Source organism: Anolis carolinensis, chromosome 3 (genome assembly GCF_035594765.1).
Source record: "Anolis carolinensis isolate JA03-04 chromosome 3, rAnoCar3.1.pri, whole genome shotgun sequence".
NCBI classification, from domain to species: domain Eukaryota; kingdom Metazoa; phylum Chordata; class Lepidosauria; order Squamata; family Dactyloidae; genus Anolis; species Anolis carolinensis.
The window spans coordinates 227281713-227301554 of record NC_085843.1 but is presented as its reverse complement, the minus strand read 5'-3'; the positions used below and the strand labels follow the sequence as shown (position 1 = coordinate 227301554).

At 37.5% G+C, this 19842-nt stretch overlaps 1 protein-coding gene across 4 annotated transcripts in view; it reads right to left on the bottom strand.

Annotated features, from left to right (window-relative positions):
• sorcs1 (sortilin related VPS10 domain containing receptor 1) overlaps window positions 1–19842 on the bottom strand; it is a 597151-nt gene that overhangs the window by 60193 nt on the left and 517116 nt on the right. For all 4 annotated transcript variants that reach the window (XM_062976277.1, XM_062976275.1, XM_062976278.1 and 1 more), the window contains exons 12-16: window positions 18481–18557; window positions 10571–10662; window positions 7368–7475; window positions 5259–5376; window positions 2827–2957 (exon numbers count right to left, since the gene is read on the bottom strand). In XM_062976277.1, the coding sequence (XP_062832347.1) occupies window positions 2827–2957; window positions 5259–5376; window positions 7368–7475; window positions 10571–10662; window positions 18481–18557 (526 nt within the window). The remainder of the gene's footprint in view (window positions 1–2826; window positions 2958–5258; window positions 5377–7367; window positions 7476–10570; window positions 10663–18480; window positions 18558–19842) is intronic.

The following is a 19842-nucleotide window of genomic DNA, read 5'->3' as shown; positions in this document are numbered from 1 at the left end:
AAATTGAGTGCGTCTTAGAATTGCAGGTATATCTTATGTATTTTTGTTGGTGGTGGTACTGAAATTAGGGTATATTTTACAATCAATGGTGTCTTACAATTGAAGAAATATGGTATATGTGTTTGTAAATGGAAAGGAATGTGTTTGAGATGAAAAACAACTCATATATATATATATATATATATATATATATATATATAAAAAGAATAACATTCCCAGTTTGTCCTAGCCAATTTGATTTCTTGTCTTATGAAGTCTGGATTTTAATGCCTGTGCAATCAGACATTTTGGTAATGTCAAATTAGAATAGCCATCTCCTTTCCTCAGACAGGCTTCTCATCTTTAAGAGATATCTGGAAAATAAATACTGTATTGTAGAAATAACTGAATTTTGCAAATTAATAAAAAATGAATTTCTTTTTAAAGGAATTTACCACATTGGACCATTTTTCATAAAGAACTTGAGATTAGAAGTTTGATTTAAAAATGAGATTTTAGCTCTGTAGAAGATCAAATTTCCTAAAAGGGGGAAAACATTGATTTTTTTGTGTGTATCAGGAGTGACTTGAGAAACTACAAGTTGCTTCTGGTGTGAGAGAATTGGCCATCTGCAAGGACATTGCCCAGGGAATGCCTGGATGTTTTACCATCTTGTGGGAGGTTTCGCTCATGTCCCCATATGGGAAGCTGGAGCTGATAGATGAGCGCTCAACCCACTTCCCAGATTGGAATTGCAAACCTTTCAGTCAGCAGTCCTGGAGACACAAGGGTTTAACCCATTGCGCCACCAGGGGCTCCAACAGATTGACCGAGTGATCATTATCCTTTGTTCTGTGTTTTTTTTCCTGCATTACACTTTTCCTGTGATCTGCATTTAATTAGTAGTATTTTAATTAATTTTTTATTGTTTGCCTCTCCTTCTTAATAGCACTACATACTTCTGAAAAATAGTGTTGCTTAGTGGTCTGAATATTGACCTGGGGCTTTGAGAAAACAGGGACTGAATCCCTGCTCAGCCATAGAAATCCTTTGAGTCTCACTCTCCCAGACTCAGAGGAAGATAACGGCAAACCACCTCTTAACAAATCTTGCCAATAAAATCTCAGGTTAAGGCATTTGAAAGCACAGAGCACCACCAACAAATATGATAATGCAGTATATCATGACATCAAAGCAGGGTTGATGAAAGAAAATCTATGATGGCACCATAATCATTTTGAATGTCACTTTACTGATGTACAAATGTACTCTTGCATGTGGATGAAACAAAAAAGACAGAATAACTTTGACACATGTGTTTGGTCACCTTGGTTGCATTTTGATGCAATATTGTATACAATCATATCAAGATAGCTTTTGTACATCCCTTAAGAATGCAAACACAGAAACTAATATGGAGTAAAGGAAAAACATAACCTCACAGAAGTAATCAAAACGTGTATATTATGTTCACATGGTATATCCTGTAACATTCATGTAATTGTTTGCAACTTTTTGTGCAGGTGCAATTAGTGTGAATATTATATGTTTCAGCTAATAAATAACATATCCATGGGCAACACTGTAGCGACATTAGAAGGAAAGTTGTATAGCATTTCTACAGTGTAAACTCTGTTAGTCTATGGTAACAAAAACAGTGTTGCTTATTAGCATATAAATGACTCACACATTTATTATCATAGGATAACTTTTAATCCTGACCTTAATGACTTAAGAGGAAGCATTAATTATTGTAGATTACAACCTTGAGGTCATGGCTTGTACTGTTTTACTGATCTGGAATCATCTCTAGAAGCTTTTGTGGTGAGCATTCAATAGCATTCAATAAATTAATATCACTGCACCAAAAACTATTAAATTCAAGATCCTGAATTGCTCTTTCAGTTTCTTCTCCAAATATATGCTTCCAAATCTTTTCCTCTCCTCATTAGATTTCCTATTGAAATAATCTGAAGTCCTTGTCAAGATATCCTCACTCTATTTCAAAGTGATTATAAACTTTCTCAGGTCATGCTATATTTCCCTCCTAGTCTGGGTGCTGAAAGATGGGGGTAAGAGGAGCTCCAACAACTTGCAAAAAGACCACATGGATCCCATGATCTCTTACTAAGATAGATTTCTAGGAATTGAAATCCAAAATATTTGGAGAACCAATTCCATTACTGGTTTAAAGAGAGATAGATAAGGTCCTTACTATATATACTCCTGCATAAGTCAACCTCATGTACAAGTGATGCAAACATTTGGAGGCCATAATTATGGAATTTGATATGACACACTGATAAGTATTCCATGGAGAGGGGGACATGCCAAATATACCCTAGATCAACGGTTCTCAACCTGTGGGTCCCCAGGTGTCTTGCCCTTCAACTCTCAGAAATCCTAACAGCTGGTAAACTGGCTGAGATTTCTGGGAGTTGTAGGCCAAAACACCTGGGGACCCACAGGTTGAGAACCACTGCCCTAGGGGGTCAGTTGCCCCTGGCTGCTATCACTGCCATTTTCCCACACAGGCATCCAGAAAGTCCAGAAATGATGGCATGACAGAGAGTGCAGAGCAGATCAGTGTTTCTTTTAGGTTCTCCCAAGACAGACTAAGCTCTCATTTTTCATTACCTGACTCATAGAAGGGGAAGATTCATTTTTTGATAAGAGGTAAGGTTTAGTACTCACACTGCCCGGTGGGATAAGTTGACCCAGGTTTTTTTTCTTGGGGGGGGGGGTGGATGTGAGATTTTCTGGGATAAAAATCTGGGATTCTGTGCCTACAACAAGAACTGAACAAGTTAAAAGACTCTTAATAATATTTTTTCAAGCTCTACTCACCAGTCAAAATCTGCCTCTGTACAAACACATGGTTGAGATGCCATAGCACCGGCATATTTGCCCTGCATGCATTTCTTTTCTGACTTGCGTTTCTTGTAGATTCTTTTTGCCCCCATGATGCATGCTTCTCCCTAGGTAGAGAACAGGAGAAACTCTCTCTGTATTATAATTAGCATTATTAAAATATATGCTTGGGACACCAGTTATTAGGAAAAGCAAAAGTTATATTCAGATAAATTAGTCACATTTTTCTTGGACCTCACACAGCAAATGAAAAAAACCCCAAAAGCTCATATGGACCACAGAATATATATGTGTGTAGCTGAATCATAAAGTAAGGGAAGGGAAATCCAAGGGAATGTATACATTAAAAACCTTGGAGGAATTAAAAACCAAATTTAGAGACCTATCATGGTTTCAATATGCAGAAATTAATCAACAATTTATAAAAGACAAGCAAATGGGATTTTGTGAAGAGGGAGAAACATGGGATAAATTATTACAAACTAACAGGAAGGAAATATCGAAGATTTATAATGTCTTATTGGGATGGTCTACCGAATCTGAGTCTGTGAAACAATGTATGATTAATTGGGCAAGGAATATTGGCTGTCCAATAAAATTTGAAGAATGGGAACAAATTTGGAATAAAAAACTAAAATATACATATTCCTGGGACCTTAAGGAGAACTGGATAAAGATTTTTCACAGACGGTATATGACTCCAAAAAATTAGCCTTAATGTATAAAAATTACCCAAAAAAAACCTGTTGGAAATGCAAAACGCATGAAGGATCCTTTTACCACCTATGGTGGACTTGTGAAAAAATACAAAAATTTTGGAGAATGATCCATGTAGAGACACAAAAATATTGAATAGAAATTTTTCCATGAAACCTGAATTATACTTGTTAGGAATTTCGGACACTTCACTAGAATTGGATATAAATGATGATAAACTCTTCACATATATCTCAACAGCGGCTAGAATAACTCTAGCAAAAAAAAAATGGAAAACAGAACAGATCCCACAGATTGATCATTGGTTGGAGAAATTAGAAGAAATAAAGAATATGGACAAATTAACTTTGTGTATGAAAGAAATTAGAGGTAAACCGATAAAGAAGACAAACTGGGAAAAAGTGGAAATGTATATTAATAAAAGGTCTAAATGTGAAAACTGAACTGGGACATTATAAGAAATGTAAATTACAAATACTGTACCAAAAGGGGAAAGAATTGAAGTTTTTGAATCACCCCCTTTTTTTTCTCCCTCCCTGATTTTCCTTATGTTTTTATTCCTTTACCACCCAAACCCCTTACCCCCCTAAACCTGCTCTATGTTCCTCCACTGTTATCCTTATTTGTGAACCCTGTTTTTAAAATGTTTTTGTATGTCATACACTTACCCCTCAATAATTTTTTTTAAAAAAATTAAGGTTCATTGTTAAATACTGGATGTATCCTCTTTGTCCAACATGCAAAATGTAAAATGTAGTGATGTTGCAATAAACAAACAAAATGCAGCTAACAATTGTTCAGTGTATCCTACGAGACATGTAACGGTATAAATTCTACAGTCAACTTTCCATGAGTGTTTCTTCTTTGGCTCCAACTACTATCGCATATGTATTTGGTCACTAAGAAGTAAATTATCAATCCCATGTCACCAAAGCTAGCTTCATAGGTGTGATCTATGTGTCTAAGCCCCAGCTAGCTTCCCCTTTGTATCATCTCTAATTGGATGGCTGTAAAGAGTCTACTAGCTAAACTTCAGTAACTTAAAGGTACTTCAGACACTCACCAAGATATCTTCAACTTCAGCCCTACAAACAGCAACAAGTAAGAAAAGACACCCCCCCCCCCCCCCCGCAGCAATTGGTTGAATAAGAAGAAATTATCCTACATATTTTAAAGACAGGAGCTGCTTGGAGATTGTACTGAAGCCAACGGGGCTGCATAAGCCCTTGTCCTGGCTGTTATCTCTGTTTGCAATTGGCCTTTACTTCACACACAGGGAAACCATCCTTCCCTTTGAAAAGGAAAGATGGGACAATTCACGAATTAGCAGATATTTCAGCATTGTATTGTATCACAGCCATACATGAAATGAATTCATGAATTCCGACCCAATAAATTAAGAGGGGTATCCAGAATGAGCAATATTCTGATGTTAGGGCTTTATTCTTATAAAAAACCCTGCCTCTTCCATGCCACATAAGTGCCCCTGTCTCTTCCATTGTACAACTCACTACATTTCTTGGGGTTGCTCTTGGCAGACTTTTCAGGGAGAGAAATGTTGCTGAGGAGAGGAGGGATGAGGACATCTCATATTCTTTGCACAGTTGCACATGTCAAAATATGGGTGTAATCCAACATATGCAATTAGGGAAAGTGTGGCTGAAGACGAATCCACATCTCAAATATTTTACCTGGCTATGAAGTTGCCATGGCCTGTAGTCATCTTCAGCACACCGTCTGTCAAAAATAGACTTGTAGTCTACTTTCACCAGCTGCCACTCTGAGCGATGGCTGAAATGTCCAAAAACCCTGCACAAAACAATTAAACAAAATTTAGGATATTTCAATAATCTGTGCTTCATACAGAATCAGAGAATTGCAGAGTTTGAAGGAATCCCAACAACCATGCAGATCAAATCCTTGACCATGCAAAATCCCACAACTGAAGCACCCCTAAAATAAGTAAAATATCAATGCATGGGATCTATTTTAACCTAGACTTGGAAAAAAGGCAGGACAATTTTGATGATGATAATAATAGGAATGACAACATCATCAATTCAAATTAGCAAAGAAAAGTATTTTCCACATCTTCTAAGGCAGTGGTGGCCACTTGCCATCACCCTTCTAAGGTGACAAATGTGATATTATCTTACTAATAAGTTTTATATACAAGTGTACATGTGTAATGGATCTCATTAAATTTATGTAATGCAAATTATCTATTAAAGGTGTGCAAAAATTTGTTTTTCATTAGTAAGCCATATCTAATTTATAATTTTTATATATACAAACAGGTATTTTAAAGGGGGGCGCCCACACAAAAACTTAAGAATCAAAACATCAAAACTTAGGAATCATCAGAGTCAGTTTCATTTTCAGTACAAGCATGGGAAGCCAAAAAGGCTGCCATTCCTCTTTAAATTAATGACCTCTCGCCATGAGGAGAGAAAAGAAGGATGGCGGGAAAAGCTGAGTGACCTGGGAAGGAGACTGAGAAAGCGCAGAATTCTGAGAAATGAGTAGGCGAGGAGCCCTATGGCAGAGAATTCAAAAAGCCCTGCCACAAACTACATTTCCCAGAATTCTGCTCAGCATCAGAAAGCTCCAATTAGGATAAGAGAGAGATAATTTACTTATCCGAACGTATCTCCTCATATGAGCCAGCTAGATCTCTAAGATCATCTGGAGAGGCCCTGCTCTCGGTCCCACCTGCCTTGCAGGCGTGGCTGGTGGGAACGAGGGACAGGGCCTTCTCGGTGGTGGCTCCCCAGCTGTGGAACACCCTCCCCACAAATATCCGACAAGCCCCAACCCTTCTGGGGTTCAGAAAGGCTGTGAAAACATGGTTGTGTGCACAAGCTTTTAATGAGTAATACAATAACGTCGACATGGTCCGATTGAAGGCTGAAGCATGAGGTTTTTAGACAAATGGATCTAATTTACATATGTTTTAATTGTTATAATGTATTTTAATGATGTATTTTTATAGTTTTAATTATATGTACTGTTTTTGTTTTATTATTATGTTCTTGGCATTAAATGTTGCCAACTGTTGTAAGCCGCCCTGAGTCCCCCCGGGTGAGAAGGGCGGGGTATAAATGCTGGAAATAAATAATAAATAAATAAATATTTCCCGCATAGCAGCAGCCAAAGTTCCAATAAATTGATGAATCTGCAAAGGACTGACTGATATTTCAATACAAGTAATTAAATTAGTGCTGGGCTGGGAGGAAATTCCTAAACTGAAGTTCTATGATAGACATTCAATGTTGTGCCTTTTTTTTAAAAAAAAACATTTTTGTCAAACTTTTTAAAAAATCCCAAAAATCAATAGATGTATGAATATTTCTGAAAATTAGGGGGAAATGAGCCCCTGTTATCTTGTGTCATTGTATAGAAAATTCAGAGTGACAGCTCTTGTAGTTTTCTTTTTAAAAATGTTGTTTGCAAAAACTTTGAAAATTCTCTGAAACTACGTGGATGAGTGAAATATCCTGAAACTTGATGAGATAACAGTGGTAATGTGTTCTATGCTTGTAGCAAGGCTCAGGCTAATAGCTCTAACAATGAGGGAGAAAGGCATCCCTGAAATTTCCCCATTGGCTCAATTAATTACTTAACGAAAAGTAACAAAAATAACTCATTATAAATAACTCTTTATAAATATGATACAGACCATGTCCAATTTCAAAAACACTTTAGAAACTATTTTTCCAACCCCCTAATTTTGTACTGAGTGTTGAAACTTTTTTCATTGATTACACAGCCCTATTATCTATGTAATACTTTCAACATACGTCATTATTAAGGTCTCTTCTCCAGGTTCTCCCAGGACCCCATCAACAAAAAGTGGGATAGAAGTGAAGCTGTACTTGCTCCAAGATCTTCCTTCATCAAAACTTAACCTGGTGGAGAAAATAAAAAAATAAGAACAATGAGAGACTTTTTTTTTCTGGAGACAGCATTAAAATGTTCATGGTAAGCGTCTAAGAACTTGATGTACTAAATAAGATAATAACTTCTTACAGATTTCAAGAAATTGGGAAATTTTAGAAATATGACTTGCAAGTTTTTTAAACATCGAAATACCATCCATGAAGAAAAACACCTCAGGGTTTCCCAAATGAACATTGGGAATACTTTTGTTTTATGGAGATGTATTAAATGTCCTATGGATCAGCCACAGCCATTTGTTGAAAATAATTAAGAAGCTACCACTGGTCCTCCTAGCTAAGTATTGTTGATACCAGAAGTAGAATTTTTTCAAGCCTTACCTAGAAATGTTGTCAATTAAACCTCAGGCTTGCTGTATACAAAACATGTGTAAAGCTATGACCTGCTTCATAAATTAATATTAAACCATAGTATGTATTTTCTGTGGAATCTCACGACAGTGAAAAAGTAAAATTAACTGCAGATCAACTACAGTCTTGACAAATTTAACATACGGTTAACCTCTTCTCATAAGAGAATCTGTACATGTTAGGAGTACATATACCCTTTTTCTGTTCAAAAAAGAGGTGCTTAGAAATAACCTTTGCAAACAATATCTTAAAAATATAACACCAGCAGATCAGAAGCATCATACTTTTGAACAAAATGTTAGGAAATATTGGGAAAGGAAAGGAAAGTATAGGTGAGATTATAGTATATTTCTTCTTGTAACCACATTTCAAAAGCAAGAGAACTATCAAAACAAAGGGAAGGAAAGGGTGGGAAAAGAACCAGAAGGATGGAGTGGCCTTCAACATGGCATGTCTTATTAAACCATTTTTCAATAAATTTAAAATAAAAGACCACTCCATATTTCATGTTTAGAACTCATAGCCACAGATTCAGTTGATATGTATTAGTTTATTCGAAAAGTTCGACACACTAATATGTCTATAGTAAGACTGTTATAACAGCATCAGTTTTCTCTGTAACTATTCTGTCTTCATGATAATCATAACTGTAGCGCTATTGCCAAACTTGTAATCCTCCCCCCCCCATTTTATTGAGCATGTAAGGAAGAAGGTCTATTATGCCAGAATTTGGAGCATGCGTGACTTACATTTCTGTAAGAATACAGGGGGATGATTGGGCCAGGAGAGAGTACTTAGATATGCAGGTTCCAGCTCTGCAGACACAAACATACTGAACTGGAGCCCTATTTGATGACCTACAATGAAATGAGGCCAATTGTGGGAGCTAGATGTGCGCACATGAGAGAGAGTGGTGGGGCTTGGGGGAGCAATATAGGAAAGACAACTCAAATTGCCTGTCTTTTGGTGTTGACTCACACACCTCTTTCCCCTCCTGTAAAATTGGATTTTTGGCTACTACACACTGTGAACTGGGGACTGGGGAATTGGCTTTAGATGTGGTCTGTGATTAGGTTTTGTCACTGGCAGGTTTTTATGTATATGGAAATTGGTGAACACCCATGGCACCCCTTAAGTGTGGAAAGGATTCTTCTGGAATCAGCTCTTTAGATTTTGGGACTGGGAAATTAGACTAGAGACTCATCTTTGAGGTGACCCTGAGCCTTACTTCCCTGATCTTGGGGCTCAGGAATGGGGAGACCTCAGGGAAATCTTCCAAATGCAGGGAGCAGCCCAGGTTTGGAGCTCTGGTATCTTCACCTCAATTAGGTGGTGCCACCTTTCCCACATCAGTACACTCTCTTCCTCTTTTTGGTTTGGATATCTCTGGTTCACAGTGATAATAAATAGCTCAATAATGATGGCCCAGTTTACCCAGTGTTCTGGTGCAATCTCATTATTTCATTGGTATGTCATCAACTAAGTTGCTTATGTAGAATATTGGCCATTTTCTTTGCATATAGAGCTAGGAATTTTACTTATTTTGATTGCAACATCCAGAGTTCCCCAATTGGCATGACCAGTTGTTTCCTACCTGAGGAACTCTATAACAATGGCAACCAACACTATTAATAAACCTATTATTCATAACTTAAAGTTCTGTCTACCTCTTATTTGTTTGCTGTCTATTCTGAAGGTCAAACTCCATTTCAGCTTTTTAAAGGAAAAAATGCATGTTATTTTGTTCAGAAAACAGCATTTTATGCACAGGAAATAGAATCTTCCACATGGAGAATAATATTTTGATGCAGAAATATTACTTCCCAAAAAGAAAGTGTTGTTTTGCACACAGGAAAAAAAGCTATAGTTCATGATTTGTTCTTCTTAAAATTAACACATTGTTGATTTGCACAGAAAGCATAATTTTCTTCTTAGGAAACAACATTTTATATGTGGAAAATAATATTTCAATCAAAACAAATATTAATTTATTTACAGAAAATGCAACAAAATCTGTTTCTTTGCAGAAAATGTTTCCTGAGCAAAACCACCATATGCAAATTTTGTGCAGAATAGATTCCAAGCTATAAAGATGTTTGTCTGCCCAGGATTCTTCTTATTAGAGTTTACTGACACTAAAAAATCATGTTTTGAATATTTTCAAATATTCTTTCAATTCCTACATCAAAGTTCTATCTCTTTTACAGTGGCCAGACAAATCTATGGAAATCTATGGAAATTTCATATTTAGGGTATCAGTATAATGTCACACACTATCTTCCTGCCTTTCACACTGTAGATAATATCTAGCTATTGTGACTGGCAGCAACTGATGGTTCCATCCTCCAGAAACTAACAATTTATATAGAAATCCTATTTCCATTTAAGAATGAGTCAAACATGGAGTGCAAATGGTTATTACATTTTTAATTCAGTAAGACATTTATAAAACAATGCCACTGCTTCATTCCAACTCAATTCAATATGAACACTAAAGGATTTCTTTTGTTGTAGAGCTGATGTGTGAAACTGCAATCATTGCTTTAGTGTGATCAAGAGAGAAAGCGTGTAAGTTTCTTAATTGGCATATCGTGGCACTTAGTTGAAATATTTAGTCATGGCCCAACTGCCAGTGGCATGTAATATATAATGAAGGACTCTATGACTAATGAGATCAGAAAAGTCACAGTAATTACCAGAGATGTCTGATAGGCAGAGATGTATGCTTCATGGCAACCAAAACCCCACCTTGATCCAGATAAAGAACGCTGTGCTCTTCTTCAAAGATCTGGGAGAACACATAAAAAGACACAACATTTAATGCTTCTAAGTGTGGGAAACAATTATGTGAATTGACAGTGACAGGCTTTTAAACATGATATATTAAAAATGAGATGCTGTATGTGTAGTGGTTTGAGTGTTGGTCCAGGAGTTTTGGAGACCTGGATTCAAATCCAAGTTTCAAATTCCACCCACAGACACTCACAAATGATACTCCCTTGCCTGATTATACCCGGAAGTCCGAGAAAGTCAAAATAATTTTGAATTAATTTGAATACGTATAGCAACAACAATTTTACTGGAATACAAATGGGGACAGGAACGCTACCACCTACCACTTTATCATCTTGGGACTTTTTGCTCCTTTGAAGCACTTTGGAGACAGGGCCTGCCAAGCGTTACCATGTTAGCCTCTCTGAGTCCCTCAATGATGGAAAGAGGGTGGGGTATAAAACAATGTAAATAAAATAATAAAAAATACTTTGCAGACCTCATCCCATTTTCCCTCCTAGTGCTGAGGAAGCATTGCAAGACACTTCCTCTGCAATAACGGAAAGGTAAGTAGCTTTTGGATAGCTCTGATGGAGCTACCCACAATTTTTGCTCTTTCCTTCATCTGATGAGGACAGGGCGCCAAAGCTCCTTGTCCCATCTCCACCATGTGATGAGGGGTGCCACAAGGTGCCCAGTGCACTTTCCATTTCACTGGCAACTGCCAGTGAAACAAAACGGGGCCAGGGACCATGTGAAACGGTCCCTAGTCAAATCGAGCTTTTCTGGGAACCCAGTGGATTTCTCACTTGAATTAAAATATGTCCCACTGCACATATGGCAATGATTTTCACAGAGTTCAGGGCAATGAAAGTGTTGTTCTACTTTGATTAAGAAATTTATTGCAGGCAAAAAAACCCACCGTAATATCAAATTATGTTTTATTTGCAAGCAGTGCAAACACCTTTCTTTATCAATATCTGGTGTGTGTGTGTGTGTGTATGTTTATACACAAGAGACTTATTTTTTCTTCTTTACACATATTTCAAACAAGATTAGCTGAATATTCACAACACTGAATTGCTCAAATTATTAAGCATGTGAACAAAACTGTCAATTGATCATGGTGCTTGCCTATGGTTTTCTAAAGCAAACAGGGCCAGGCTGATCATGAACTGAGGTAAGGCTGCTTTCACACAGGCCTAAAAACCACTAGAAATTGGCATTTTAAAGGTTGGTTTCTAGTGGGTTGAAGGCCAGACGGCTTGTCAAAACCCTGCCATTCAAGATCGACCCATGAGTATTGGCGGCAGCCCCCAGGCCCTATTTCCCTGGAAAGTTTACCAGAGCAGCCTCCTGCCATTTGCAGAACTCTAGAAGCAAGCTCCTCCCACATCAACTGATGTGATAGTAGCTTTGGAGAATGGAGGAGGAAAATCCCCCTTCCCCTCTCCAAAGCTCCTGTAGTGTCAAAATGACTTGCTATGGTACAAGAGGCCTGCAAATGGAGGCAAGTCTCTCCAATAAGTTTATGGAAGAAACGGGGGGCTGGAAAGGGATGTTGGCACTGCCGTCCTACTCCTTTGGGTTACCAGAGCCACCCCCCCCCCCAAAAAAAAAATATCAGGGTGGTTGTGAGGAATAACTATGGGATCACGGAAGGCAATCCGATTTAAAAATTAGACTTCAGGCCTGTGTAGATGGGTTCTAAGATGGATGTTTCTAATGACAGATCACCAGAAATAGTCAATTCACCATTGGAGGAGTATTTGCTGCTATGGAGAACTGTTCTACACAACACTCCAGAGTTGGGAACTCCTAAATGTCTGATTTTGAATAACCGAGAGAGCCAGGGGCCATGTCATGGGTAATTTGGAAAACTTTCTTTGCTAGGGTGGCTTTTTAATTAGTAGTCATAAACACATTTAAATATATACTTAGAGTCAAGAGGACAAGCAGTGATCCTCAACATTTTATGTATAAAAGACAAAGTAAGTATCAGTCCAGCACTTCCTTTTTGCTTTGTTAATTCCATTTGAGTATGTACTTGATTCCACTTTATGAGGATAGTTATAGCATATTAATTAAATGTCAACTACTTACTGAAAACATATTTACTGAGGTACAACAACCAAGCATTGTGTTGTGCATCTTATTACCCAATTGCCAAAGCTCATTAAACGCTTGTACTCGGTGTAATAGATATGCAATTAACGGGCAGGGAAGCAAACAAAGGAGGGTGAGAAGAAAACATTTGTTTGGAAATCATCATTTCTAATTTTGAGACAAATTAACTGAAACTTGTTTTTCTCATGAGCTCTTTTCCTTTCAAAAACAATATTTGAAAGCTCTAATTCACCAATACCTTATTCCAGAAGCTTCATCTTGCTGAAATTTATGTGAACTCTAAGGAACTTTACCAGAGTAAAATGCTTATGTATTGACTCTATATAATGATTTTAATCTTGACTGTTTTTAATATCTTTTTATTGGAAGCATGTTCTGAAGTCAAGCAGAAGATGGGGGTGAGGTTCCTATCAGGACTTCTTTAATCCCTCTTCGGGTGCATTAAAATTAATAGCAACTGCTGATCCCATTTCATTTTGGGGGGTGTTATTAGTTATTAAAGATTACATTCCCAATCAACAATTTACCACTTGTTGGGTATATATGAAGTTATAGGCCTTGTGGACAAAGATGTCTCACAAAGTTTTCAGGCCACATGAAAGACATTCATGTAGCCTGAAAGCGTTATGATTTATTTGTGCCCATAATGCTAACCATACGTTACTACTCCGATAGACTATTACAACCATGTTTAAGTACTCTGACACACTTTGCATGCATTATAGTTCAGATCTGAAGTTGTTTAGGACATGAAATGTGCCTCCTTTGTCATTCTCATTGGTGCTGATATATATATATATAGGTGCAGGAATCTTTAGACCTACAGCTCATCTTTTACTTGACTCTTCTATCATCCAAACAGAATGACCAATGGCAGTAGTTTGATTCTCCCATAAGTGTTTTGTAGTACAAATCTGTGAAGGGTCCTAGGTTCTTTATCCCTGGTTTAGTGGAACATGTGAGAAAGAGTGGGTAGGGCCTGATTCAGATCCTGAAGCCTTTTGTTATACTGTGATCCCAACATGCCTGCATTAGGGTTCGTGACACACTGTGCAAGTGCAAAATTGTCCAGATTCCTTCTATGCATAAATTTAAAATCATATTGAACTCACTCACATCTCCACTACTAAATCAGTCCACAAAACCCCTGTATCTGGTTTCAGAAGGTGTGTCCTTTTACTCTCTGGGGTTTATTCATAGTTATTTAAAATGCTTTTTACACCCTTGCAAGAATATTTCATCTAGATTTTAACAAAACATGAATATCTTCCAAAACAAGGTACATTGCTATGTGAGTCAATTAAATGAAATCATTTCCTTCCATGGATAAATGTTTATTAAAATCTGACAACAGAACACACAATTCTCATGTTTTGTAAGCAATAGGTGCAAAAGGTTATAAAATCCAATACGATTTTACATGAAGCTCAACATTAGTGGGCTTAGATTAGGTCATCTGCAACAAAACATTCCACAATGAAGTTCTACTTTTCATGGCTGGCTGAAAGTCCTCTTCCAGTATAGCAACCTTAAGAATATTGGCATACATTTTCTCATACTTGGTGGAAAACAGTGCTTCAGTGCACCAAGACAGCATGTCAGAATTGTCAACTGTCCTTTACAGCTGAGAACATTTTTTTTCAACAGCAGCAAAAACAAAATAATTTTTTCACAAAAATGTTTCCTGACAAAACCAACATGGTTTGCATAAAAAAGCAACATATTTTTTCACATTTGTGTGCATACATACAAAAACACGCATAAGACGTTCCCTGGTTGTTTAAATGAAAGATGTCCTGGAGGGTGAAAAAAAGTACAATTTACAAAAACATGCATACATTTACCCAAGGAAGAGAAACACCTGGAATTTGATGTTTACAACAAAAAAAAGTCATCATTATGCATTTTGAGATGAGGGAAAATGAAAATAATTATTTTCCCCAATTGATGTTTCCTTCAATCTTCAAGCACTACGAAGTGAATATACATTTATAATGCACAGATTTTATTGTGCTCACATTAGCTTGTTAACGTTGCCTGTTCCTTATCATTGCAGGCATAAACTGTATTTTTAAATGCTCAACTGAATTTTTAAGTTACCCCAGTGCTCAAAATTTGGGAACCGAGGGAGGGGAAGCATTTGGGAAGCATTGCCCTTATTTTGCTCTTCTTGAGCTGAACCTTGTCTCCACTCTTCCTCCTGCCCCTCCTCTTTTTCTCCTCCTTCTCTTCTACTGCTACTACTACTAGTAGTTACAATTACAGTAGAGTCTCACTTATCCAACACTCGCTTATCCAACGTTCTGGATTATCCAACACATTTTTGTAGTCAATGTTTTCAATATATCGTGATATTTTGGTGCTAAATTTGTAAATACAGTAATTACTACATAGCATTATTGTGTACTGAACTACTTTCTCTGTCAAATTTGTTGTATAACATGAAATTTTGGTGCTAAATTTGTAAAATAATAACCTAATTTAATAGGCTTTTCCTTAATCTCTCCTTATTATCCAGCATATTTGCTTATCCAACATTCTGCTGGCCCGTTTACGTTGGATAAGCGAGACTCTACTGTACTTCCCCTCTCCCTCCCCCTCCTTTTTCTTGAAAACATTACAGTTCTTCCCTTTTCTGCATAGATGGTAGCATTTTGGTTACAAAATGACCACCAACTGAAGAACTGTCAGATTTCGTATACTTTAATGCTATATGACCTCTATGACAGTGGTTCCCAACCTTTGGTCCTCCAGTTGTTTTGGATTCAATTCCCAGAAATCCCAGCCAGCTTACCAGCTGTTAGGAATTGTGGGCACTGAAGTCCAAAACACCCGGAGAACCAAAGGCTGGGAATCACTGTCTTAGAAGTATACTCAAACTAGTCTGTCTGTATGTCCAGCTTTCCAAAGTATGATAAGTTTTCTTTAAGCTTGTTTAGTTCAAATGCAGGCCTCCTCAGTGGCGGCTCCTAAACTTTGGAATTCTTTCCCTAGAAAAGCTAGGATGGCCCTTTCCTTCCACCAGTACATCAAAATATCTGTATATTTAATATTCAAAACATCTGTATGCTTTTAGAAACAGATTGGGATGGGCTTTTAATGATCTGCTGCACTTTTTGTAGTTTGTATATAATCTTTTAATAATTTTAATGGTTTTAACTTCAAGAATGGTTTAATTGTCTTGTGAGAAACTTTTATGTCTTATACTTTTTATGGATGCTTTTGTACAGTTCTTAATATGCATCGTTTCTGATATGTTGTAATCTGGCTACAGTCTTATTGCTGAGGAAAAGGGCAGGATATAAATTAACAAAATAATAAGAAGTAAGTTGTAAACACCTCCTACCTAATCCTCCACAAAGATGATACTACTATAACCCATGCCCATTGATTTTGTCCAGGATATGTGAGGCATTATGCTTATATAATTATGATGAATAATAATAGAGGATTTTTCCAGAGCTGCCAAAATAGGATTTTTAACATCTCTGAAAGGAGGCCAATGTGTCAAACACACCAGTGAAACTACTACTAGGCAGGAAAGTTGAGCCAATTTTAATTTGGAAGGGAATTTCACTTATTAAACAACATTGTACAAGAAACACCAAAAATAGTGCTTTCCAAATGAAATGAGCAAGCCATTAGCTAATGAAACTCAGTCAAAGGTAATATTATCCTTGGATCTTCCTTGTCTCCTGTCTGTTCATATGAAGAGAAATGGAAATTCTCTTCCACAAAGTAACTCTTCCAAATGACCAACTTCCAGGAAGAAATTCATATTTACTAATCAGTCTTCTAGGGCTTACACAGGTATAGGTAACCTAAACTATGAGGGGATTTTGCTGTCTCTATATGTCCTTTTTTGAGAGACATTTCTTAAGGTGTGAGTGGGTGAAGTTCAGGAATCCATTACAGCACCCCATTGAATTCAGTAAGAACTAATCCCAAGGAAGTATACTCAGGATTTCTAAACATTTAGTTGAGAAAAAGTCCTACTGAATGGAACATGCTCAGTATTACTCTGCTAAACTTACATTTCAATTTTACGTGGCATTTTAAAAGCTATTTTATATTTGCAGCAGATTTTACTGGCAGCTTTGGATGGTGCTGGAATATGCCAGGTTCTCCGAAGGTTCCGATAACAAGGAGGTAAGGTTAGTATAACTTTCATTACAAGTTAATAAGGATATTTCACCATGAGTAATAGCATGTAAATAATAAATGACATATTCCTGTTCTCATAAAATAATAAGAATTGGAGCAAGGATCAACAAGAGAAATGGAAAGGCAGTGAATTTAAATAGAATAGAAAAAAGTATTACTTTAAGCAGTTAGACTGCATCATACCAGAAGTAGACTATTATCAATGACCAGTACCATCTCCGGATTTTATATAATAATACAATAGATAATTACAAGATTTAACTCATTATTTACTAAGACAATAGATAGACAATATTTCATATTATTTCATATTAGACCAGGAACAGGTTGTCCTAGATTAAATGTCTAGCCTGACTTTCAAAATATATCCAATTCGACATTGGCATTTAGGAAATGGAGATTCAGCTCTTATCAAAAATCAGTTCCTGATAGATAATTTTACTCCTGCTCTAATGAGTATATCATGTTTTTATGGGGCCTGGCAAAATAATGCTACAGGAGATCCTTGGGTTTATTGCAAAGCAGTTGAGACTTTCTACATCATCAGAGGGGCTGATTTGCCCATTGTACACCACTTGCTCTCCACTTTTGACATGGACCCCTTTACACATCACACAGAGACTTCCTGCTGGGCTCCATGCCCATAGGAGAAAGCAAATGGTATACACAATGGCAGCAGCAACACAGGGGTTTCCCATTTTGCCTTTGGAGCAATGGGGGGAAGGAGTGCGGTAACACTTCCCCCTGTGGGATAGGGGTCAAAGTAAGCTGGGTAATGTTGGGCATGGAGTGACGGGTTCTCCATGCCCCCTGATGGAACCCTATGGATTCACCATGATGCATAGCAAATCCATAGGCCTTTGTGATGAGGTCCTTAGTTTGCATCTACGCTACCTGAAACAATCTGGAGCTAATCTGGACACAACATCGGAGCACCTGAAGCTCTGTTGGAATCCAGACAGCTGTCCAGGTTAACAGCTCATTGGGAACACTGCAGTTGATTTCATAAGGCAAAAGAGCTCCCTGACTGAGCATTTCTGGTGAGATTATGTCTGATCCGCTACAATAGGTCATGTGATCAGCAGAAAAAATGTCGTCAGCTAGGTTCTGCTGGGGAGCTGCTTTTAGCTAGTGACATAGTGGTGGGTCCGATGGACATAGGGACACTGCATTGGACCAGATCCAGCCCAGTCAAGCTGTCCATAACTCCAAAATGTATTCGGACTTCATCCAGATGTGTGAAGTATAAGAAAAGAAATTACCATTTAGATTTCCCAATACGAGTGATTGTAAGGAAGAGTAATTCAGTTTACCAGTTTACAACTTGGATCTAGACTAAGTTAGATCCTGATCAATGTGAAGTGTATCAGAGCATCATCTGAAACACCAGACAGTAAATCAGGCCCCAAATAAGATGAGGGGCCAATGCATAGACACACCCCATGCTGGTGCATTTTTTCTTTATCTGAGATAATAATAATATTACTGTCATTGAAAAGACAGTTTATATCTTTTGCCCCCCTTGTTTGCCTTTGCTACTCACTTGTCTCCATGTGTTGCCTGCATCAGATGAAACAAACATGCTGATATCTTGGTCTGACAACTCTGATCCAATATTACCTGTAAGAACAACACTCTTAAATGAATTCAAATACATAGCCATGTTAATCTGCAATATCAACATGCAAAGGGATCTTGTAGCACCTTTGTGACTAACTAAGATATCGTAGTTGGCAGCATAAGCTTTTGTAGACAAAGCGTGCCAATTTGCCAAAATATAGTGGACTCATTTATTGATTTCTTTACCATATTTGTTCCCCGCCCTTCTCAATCCTGAGGGGGACTCAAAGTGGCCTCACATATCAGCAACAATTCCATGCCTTAAAATAATATACAATTGGTAGACATCTACATTAAAAACCAGAGAATTAAAACATCCAAAAACAACTACATCAAATATTAAAATCATATAATCCAAAATTGTAATCCAGGGCCATTCCAATTGTCATTGCACAGATTCTACATTCATTTATTGCACAGTAGTTATTCTCCAAAAGCTTGGTGCCATAGCCATGTTTTAACTTTCTGAAATCTAGAAAGGAAGGAGCTGATCAAATATCACTGGGGAGGGAGGTCAACAGCTGAGGGGTCACCACTGAGAAGGCCTTGTATCTTGTCCCCGCCAACCGTGCCTGCAATTGCTTAGCTATTGCAAGGGGTCCACTGGACAGTTTGATCTGTAGCTCAAGTGCTGGAACCAGTCTTTAATACTCATCAAGGGTGCCAGAAATTTATTCTGAAACATCCAGGAAAATGCAGACTGATCCTGGAGTTTTGGAGGTGTAGACAACTATCAGGCTTAATCCAGATCAATCTACTGTCTAGGCCTCTCACTGCTGCTTCATTATCAATGTGCAGTTGACAGAAGCTTAATGGTAATATCACATGTCACAACAAGACATCATGCCGTGTGCCAGAAATGTAACATCTCCAGCAAGCCTCTGCCAAGGAGATGTTTCTTGGTGATGGTGCAGCACAATGTGGATGGCCAAAAAGCTCTGGGGATACGCCCAGGCTACACCAGAGCAGCTCTGGAGCTCTTCAACCCATCTTATTTATGTGTAGGCACAGCTTAAGTTTAAAGTTGCATCTGAGTAAGTACACTTAGCCTAAGATGCTACAATATTCCTTTGCACACTGTTGAAATGACATTTAAAAAATAACATTGGTTCAAAAATCAGGAATGCTTTTGTTATTGATTTGCCTTTAAATTTTAAATATTTTTAATGTCTTGTGTTTGGCTGCTTTAGTCTTTTATATGAGTAATAATAATTATTTATACAGTAGTTTAAAATTTCAGACCTTCACACGTATCATGTGCTGCCATGGAAAATAAGCATTACTG